The sequence below is a fragment of the Galendromus occidentalis genome, unplaced genomic scaffold, assembly GCF_000255335.2.
Source record: "Galendromus occidentalis unplaced genomic scaffold, Mocc_1.1 scf7180000077524, whole genome shotgun sequence".
Lineage (NCBI taxonomy): Eukaryota > Metazoa > Arthropoda > Arachnida > Mesostigmata > Phytoseiidae > Galendromus > Galendromus occidentalis.
The window spans coordinates 428,334-436,592 of NW_003805512.1; the positions used below are offsets into that span (position 1 = coordinate 428,334).

At 50.1% G+C, this 8,259-nt stretch overlaps 1 protein-coding gene across 1 annotated transcript in view; it reads left to right on the forward strand.

Moving 5' to 3' along the window:
• Nucleotides 1-7,554, forward strand: part of LOC100905740 (uncharacterized) — a 64,084-nt gene extending 56,530 nt beyond the window's left edge. Inside the window, 7 exon segments of the mRNA XM_029112660.1 lie at nt 4,510-4,694; nt 5,278-5,475; nt 5,628-5,711; nt 5,837-6,040; nt 6,598-6,773; nt 6,963-7,171; nt 7,367-7,554. Of these exon segments, the coding sequence (XP_028968493.1) occupies nt 4,510-4,694; nt 5,278-5,475; nt 5,628-5,711; nt 5,837-6,040; nt 6,598-6,773; nt 6,963-7,171; nt 7,367-7,554 (1,244 nt within the window).
• The last annotated feature ends 705 nt before the right edge of the window (nt 7,555-8,259 follow it).

Sequence of the window (8,259 nt, forward strand, 5' to 3'; positions counted from 1 at the left end):
ATTAACGGTGGGGCAAGTCGTTGTCCAGCTCGGATCGCTCCGATCATATCCGGTCTGTCGACGAGAGGTACCATTAGTTGTTTGCCTTTTTTTCGGCGGCGAGTCATGTCGATCGATCGTTGTCGGAAGGCTTCGTTTACCGATCGCAAACGAGATGAGCTGCTCTGCCTATCCGGTGAACATCTATCATTCGGAAAATCTGCAGGCGTGAATTTCCGCCGGAGCTGGGAATCGTGCTGGGAAAAAAACATCGAGGAAAAATCTAATGCGAGTCTTCGAGAACTATTCTCACCCTGCGGTCCGTCGCGTCGCAAAACAACAGCAGACCGACGGGTGTCGCGGCCATTGCACGGTCTGACCGAGCGGCTCTATGATCCCGGTGGCTCCCGGAGCGTTCTTCTCTCGGAAACTTGTATTAATTGACTCGTTCTGAGCTCATATTCCTGCGAATGTCGTCCAAAGCAGGAGCATTTTCCCACTGAAGGTCTTCGCTCCGATTGGGAAGAGGCACCCAATGCCTCCACAAGTGTTCTTGATTCTACGCACTTCGCGGATTAGGGACCCCAGAAAGCATTCACGTCGGAGACCCCGGCTAGGGGTGGATATCCAGAATAATTGTCGCCAATGACCCGGGTTTTCGATGAGAAATAGTGATTGTGATGGCAGTGGCGACCATAACGATAGAGAACAATAATGATAGTGATAAAGAAGGCCAGAAATCGAGAAAATCGTCAGATGTGAAAATAGTTTTAGCGACCAGAGTCTCAAATGACCGACTGAGTGACCTCTTAGGTGTCCGGCTTCGCGTAGGCTTCGCGCAACTTGGCGAGTCGAGTGACCGCTTTCCGAAAAAAATGGCTACAAAAGTTCAAAGGCTTTTCATAGCAGAACTTCAATGGGTTTTGGCACCATGTGACAGGGAGTCGCCATGCTCTTGCGGACTCTTCCTGAGGTTGAACTTCCTCGCTCGATTACTGAGAGCTCTTTCGCACGCTTGGATTCTGGAATTTCCTCCCTGTTCGGCATTCACATACGTACGTCGTCGACGCCATCACGTCTCGGATCGCGTAATAATTCATTCGAGGGGAAACTTCGCTCTGCAGCGGAGCTTGCGGCGCTGCTTCTGATCCGAAACGAGCACTTTCGGCTGGACTGTCCAGTGGGAATTTCTGAACTGTAATTGCAACGTTTGACATTCACTCTGCACCGACGAGGGTAGACGCAGAGGAATTCTGCTTGTGACAGCTTTGGAGAATTCGCAGGTGACAGGTTCATATATAAAGAGACGTTCACGAGTGTGGGCATCGTTTGCTTCGAGCTCCTTCCAAACGTTCATTGTCGTCCGGAGGGTATCTGAATCAGTCGAAAGACCCTTTCTGTCATCGTATGCAGCTACTGTCCGAAGTTCTTCCCCCTCTGGCTGTGACTCGAATTCTCGGGAATTCCGAAGCCCCTAGAAGGGAATGATGCATCGTCTTATAGCGTCCGATGCAGACGTTGATTCGTTTTCTTCCATCAGAACAGACCGAAGATGTTCACGTTCCTGGAGTATTGACACACCGGAATACCATTTGAGAGGTGTTACGAAGTGCGTCGGAATTTTATGGGACTTGAGCCAAACAGGTGTCGTAGACTCTCGAGTTCCGAAACTGCGTGGTTTTAGTTGCATGTTGAAGTTTCCCGCGAAGTTAGATCACACTTCTCACCGGGAGAAGACATCCTCTGTTCCCGTTCCCCGCGACTTGCTCGACTCTGAGCAATCCTCCGCCGCGAGCTCGGGTGGAGGAATCGTTTTATCCGACTCATAGTCAAGTTCTTTGTGCTCCCCTAAGTAGACCTCCGCCATGCGAATCGGAAAGTTATCAGCGCCGCCGGCAGAGGAGAAGCCTCCTTGTTCAGAGGAATTCCATTTTCTGTGTTGTCTCATAGAATTCCTCCCTGATAGAGCTGAGGAATTCCTCGCCAGAGAAAGATCTGGTGCAGCTGCTGTTGTTATGTTAGCTGGCCGGCGGGCAAACTTTCTCTCGATCCAGTAATGATCTGGCTGGAATAGGATTCGGTTGGTTTCCGTTGCTGGTCTGCTGCTTGCCCGCCGCTTGCCTGTTGTGGGTCGCTGTTGGCAAAGCCCGCGTGCGAATTCAGCTTCCCTCGCGTAGCATTCTCGGGACACAAAAAAATATATAACGCCGACCCAGGACTTCGCGCTGAATCGCGGAGTTCACTCAAGCTAGGACAGAGAGCCTGTTGTCATCTCGTTCGGAACTTAGTTCATAGGTCCCGATAATCGACAAGTTGAGCTCGTGGGATAAGGATTGTTCAAAGCGGATCTGGTCTCCGGAATGAGCACCGTCGACTCCACGGTAGAAAAAATGGACGAATGGAAGTTCTCGCGGTCCCGGAGGCTTTCGTATCGGTCTCTGCTTCGACGCATTCGTAAATCCCCCTGCCATGTTGCAGGGCTTAATTGTTTGACAAAAGAAAGTCATCGGTAAGCCTTCAAGCCTCACTGCGCCCCAGTCAGCCTAAGACAAAGATGTCTGCGAGCCTTGTGGAGCAAGCCTCCGTCGCGTCGTGGATATCGACTTCAATGAGAAGTATCGACGTAGAAGTGAGAGCGAGAGAACGGAAGCCACCACGTAGAGTTCCGATCGGATCGGATGTTCTTCCATTCAGAAGCCTCGGACTCTCAGATTCACGCCTGCTTGTAGTCAGAGTTGTGAGTGTCGGTAAAAAAAAACAGGCGACTTGATCTCGACGTGGAACTCCTTTGAAATGAAGTTACAGCGATAACGGGAGTCAAAAACGCCGCTGCCGAACGTTTCTGCAACAGCATTAGAAATACAACGCAACTCCTTGACCCATCGGGCCGTTGGCCGGATGCTTGCTCAAAGAATCCGACAGCTCGCAATCGATGGACTTTCCCTTTCTGAAATTGAATCAATTTCAATTTCACGTTTTTTTTACAAGAGAAAAATCCTATGCCTCCACTCCGGGTACCGTCTAGTTCAAAACGATTGGTTTTGGCGTTTTTAGCGATTCGAAGTACAATATCTGCTTGTTCGGACGGCCGTTGTTCCATTTCTGGCTCAAGTTTGAGCGGAGCTTCGTTTCTTGAAGCGTGCCGACGAGGAGCGAGACCTTGTGTAGTTTAGAGACAAATTCGAAGAGACTACCAAAAAACTTCCAACGAGTCGAATACAACGCACTTTCTGTCTTCCGAACGACAGTCGTTTTCGCTGTGGACTAGGAGCATGGAACGCCTCGAACGTAGTCCGGTCGAGGAAGATTGTCGCGTGCTGATCGACTTGCTCGAGAGGGGGCCTCGGATCTCTCGGAACTTAGCCGGCAGCCAAGTACCGGGAGTCCTCAGAGTTGCAGCTCTCAGCAGAGAATCCACGCCTACGATCTGCGCATTACTCTTGGCGGGTTTCCTCAGGGAGGGGAAAATGTTCCAAAGTTTCAAATGAAGCGTCATTTGGAAATGCATCCTGTGAATTTGTTGCCGCTTACGACTGTAGGCTTCAGGAACTCGAGGCTCCGATCGACGATTCTGCTGTTGTACTTGACCTTGATCCGATCTGTAGACGCAGAACCCCTTATCGGAATGATTAAATATCAACTTTGGATGAACCGAAGACGCGTCGCTTGGAGACTGGTTGAAACTCAAACTCCCTCGTCTCCAACTCCAAACTCCAATACCGGAGGGGGTAGAGGAAATCTCGTCCTATTCAGTTCCACTCGAGGAGCTTGTCGGACAGACATTCCGTCAGTTCGACAAGTCGTCGGAATGGACAAAACACAGTTGCTTATACCGACGGCCTTGCCACGTGGAGAAATTATCAATTTATTCCGAAAAGGGAAACGGTCACAGCTCACGAGTTGAGGAAAACTATCGTCTGCGGTCGACGAGGTTGTGGGTGAAGCAATCTTTAGTAAAAGTCGGTGTGGCTTATTCTTTCTGAGTTGGTATTGTCCGAGCTTTTGTTCGCCGTTGTGACCACAGTTGAAAGAGTGTCGAGCAAACAATCATCACGTGTCACGTCGGAAGCTGTCAACCGGCTGCCTTCTTAGGCTAGCGACGTAATCAAAAACACTTATTTGATTCTCCTCATTAGCGACGTCGGCGCCGTTGCCTATTCTGATCGGAAAGTGACGATGTTCCTCGGCGAGCGATGAACTAGCTGTGAACGTGTGATTGGATTCGTCTCTGCAATTTCGGAGGAAATCGTGGAGTTGGAGGCGGAATATATCACCGGTGACTTCGGGACACAATCTTCGCCAAGGCGATGTCTCGAAGCGATTTTCCTTGCCTGATCCTGCCCCTCGATGCCGACAGCTGGGAACTCTATCACCGTGATCTAGAATCAATTTATCAACGTATCGAACTTCGAGCTCGGATCATTGCATTCATCGAAGCGGGAAGACGCAGTTTGATGTCCGCAAATAAGTGTCTGCAGGGACACTTCGATTCTGAATAAACGTGCTGAATTTCCCCCTTCTCCATTCCAGCGGATGATTCTCATAGCTCTCCACTACGGTCTGCCCGGTTCAGGGGGGCTCGTAAGGGTCCGCCGGGAGCCGTGGGGTCCGACGCAGAGTCTGGAGCGTCTACGGACAATCTTCATCAGATGGGAGTATTCTCCAAGAGTCAGACGAGCCTCTCGACGTTGGGGAATCTTAGCATCAGCCATCCGGTAAGTAATGCCCAGCTGTAACATGCTTTCACTTTCCACTAGGAATCTGCTCTGCTCGAGTGATTTCCTATGAATTTCGCAGCGTCTTGAACGCTGCCCCAGCCTTTTCGTGTTGATCAGCACAATCGGACCCTCTTGATGGGTCGTTATGACCAGATAGTCGGTTTGGGGGATCTAATATCAATCGAACTGACTGATAGAAGGTATGATCAATCACCCTGCATGCGGAACTCGTCACTTCGATGGAGAATACTCGATCCGCCAAGTGCTCGGATCTATTGTTGAAATATTTATATCAGGTAGTTAGATATATTGATTCTGGGATCGTTTGCGTCGCTCTTTTCGAAAGATATCGCCATAAATGATCTGTCATTTCTGAAGTTGAAGTTCATGGTGAGTATATTTCTTGGAGACTCGCGAGGGTCACGGTCGAGCTCTCGTTTTGCCGCTTCTCTTCCAATGTGTAGTGTATTACATTAGAGGATCAGGTCTATTTCAGCCGATTCTGGTGCGGGCTCCTTCTTTCTTTCACGACGTGGGGCAAACCTGCTGATATTTTCATTCTTGAACTTTCCATTCGTAGGGTGGACGATCAGAGAGCATGACTTCGGTGTACTCTGCCGCCGGCGGAGGGCGCTACGGAACTGTTGATATAACCGGCGAGGTCAACTTCGGTCTATCTTACGACCTCAAACAGGGAATGCTCAATGTGCAGGTCAAAGAATGCAAGAATCTTGCTGCCGTTGACGAGAAAAGAAATCGCTCAGATCCTTACGTTAAGGTAACGCTCCAGCTGTCCCACTTTCCGTTGAAGTTGCAGAAGTCACAAAAGTTTGGCGGCATATTTTTCTCGCCAGAATGATGTGTGTTCTCCCCGTGGAAATATTTGTCTCACCTCGATGCTGAACACTGCGAAACTCATATTCTCCACAGGTTTATTTATTGCCCGACCGGAGTAAAGCGGGGAAACGCAAAACGAAGGTCCGAAAGCACACCTTGAACCCGGTTTTCAACGAGGTTAGTTCGCGCATTAGCATATCGACACGCTCCATTTGAGCCCAGATTAGCCCCCAATTAGAGCGCTGCTTCAATGCAAGAATATGTTCACGCGTGTTTTCAACGCCCAACCTACGCCCTTTCAGACTTTGCGATTTTCTGTCGAGAGATCGGAACTCACCTCACGCACCCTGTGGCTTTCCGTTTGGCACAGTGACATGTTCGGTCGCAACGATTTCCTTGGAGAAGTCATGAAGGACTTATCCAGCGACATGTTGGAAACGAATACGACGCACTGGTATCCTCTACAGGAAAGGGTTAGTTACGACATGAATATTCTCGGTTTGCCGGTCCCCGCAGTGGAACTTTGCGGAATCTCCGTCAGAGGATCGAGGACTCGACGAGTTCGGTAGCTAAATACAACGACTCCAAGAATCAATTCTCGTGACCCGCAACAAAGGAGCAACAGTTCCGAAAGCTGACTCCATAGGCTGATCGGGGCGGATCCCGGTCAGGAATCCACGTATTCTGTGCTAGCAGCTCCGGCTCGTCTACATTCCTTTCCTCGATATCGATTTTCTTAAGCTTCTCTCCCTGTTCTCCGTCTCCTCCCTCTGATGCCGTTTAGGAATCGCTAGGCTCGCTCGCGGAAGGAGGGGCTCCGGTGAAACCGATACCATACATTTTATTGCCGAATTATCTCGCAGAAACGAGCCGAGCTGTCCACATTAACAAATAGTGGCGCTCGCCGCCGCGGTGTCCGCGACGGGAAAACGGAAGAATTCGCGAAACGAAAGAAGGCAACAGCGATCGGAACGTGCATTGTCCGCCGTCTATCCAAATCGCCCATCAACATAGTTTCGCTCAGAAAACACTCACGAACAAATTTTTCTTCGCGCCATTTCAGATGGACCCTCTAGACGGAAGCTCGAACCTTACATACAAAGGAGACCTTATGCTTTCACTAAAATTTGCGCCACACGACCACCGGCCTGGGAAGGGCTCCCTTCACGTAATTGTCAAGGAAGCCTCGAATCTTCAGGCGACGAGATCGAACGGAACCTCGGATCCATTTTGCAAATGGTGAGCGAAGGAATTCACAGTAATGATCTACGTACAATGGCTGCGTCGTGACGTCTGAGGGATTACCGTCGGTTCTGGGGACAAGCATATACCTTGAGACCAGTGGCCATCTTCGAGATAGGCCATGTATTTAGCGAAAATCGGGGCTTTTCTCCCAGGGAACGCATCTGAGTCTAATTTTCCCTGCAGCTATCTGCTTCCGGACCGACACAAGAGCGGCAAGCAGAAGACCGCGGTTGTTCGACGTTCGGTGTCTCCCGTCTGGAACCATCCATTCTTGTACCACGACGTATCGGTGGAGGAGCTTCAAGAACGTTGTTTGGAGCTCACCGTTTGGGACTACGATAAAATCACTTCGAACGATTTTCTTGGTGGTGTCCGACTCAGTCTAGGAACGGGTAAGTGACCAGCTCTTTTGCCACCTCAGCGGGCGCGCTTCTCCTCCCTCTACTGCTTTTTTTCTCATGATGATGCTCAGAAGCGAGCGTCTTCGGGAGCGGGAAAATTTCCCGCGCATATAGCGTCGGCGTTTCCACGCAGTAGGATACGGGATTCTCTTCGGTCTAACGCAGCGTGCTTTTCTCCACCCTCAGGCCGCTATCAGGGAATCACTGTCGACTGGATGGATTCGCAGGGTGAAGAGATCTGGCTCTGGCGGCAGATGTTAGAGAAACCAAATCAGTGGATCGATGGCTGTCTACATCTTCGCTCGTCGATGAACTAATTATCGTTGCCTGATCAAGTCCATAGTATACAACAGCGGACGGAGTGCTCCTGGTGATCATGCTCATTGTTTCCGAAAGCAATCGACTTCGAATGATCTCGAGCCAAAGAGGAACAGCTCTACGCTCCGCTCCGATTCCGATTGAAGAGCCAAAATGAACTCCGAACGAGGCACGGACGGGTCACTCCTGCAGCTACCTACAAGCTCGTAGCGTCTGAGACGTGGTCACATTCAGTGCAACAACAGCGAGAGTAGAAAGAAGCGTTTCTTCGTCGGAAGTGCCAAAAGTGTACAGCTCTATTGACCCGATGTTGCGGGGTTTACTACCGACATCGTTGCGTGAAATCGACGTGGAAAAGCGTTCCCGGTGATCACGATGATACTTTGGTTGATCGATTAATTTATATTTTTCTGTACAATTTATATTTTGTACCCGACCGACCGACCGATTGACTGGATGTCATTCGTCTCGTTCAATTGACTGATGGTAAAGAGGATCGCTGCTGAAGATCGACTCGACCGGGGGTCGGCTCCAAATTTCAAACAGCCGTTCCGGCGCTTTCGAATAAAAAGTGACCACCGGAGGCAGAGACTAAGGGAATGATCTTTCGCCGGGTTGTGAGTGAGAAATCTTTGTGGAGCATTATTCGACAGCGCCTCGCCCTGCCCGACACCAGCCGCGATTCGCCGATCTGACTGTACCGGCTCCATGCAGCTTCTAGTATATTGACTCGTATCTTCTCGTGTTTTCGAATTTCGTTA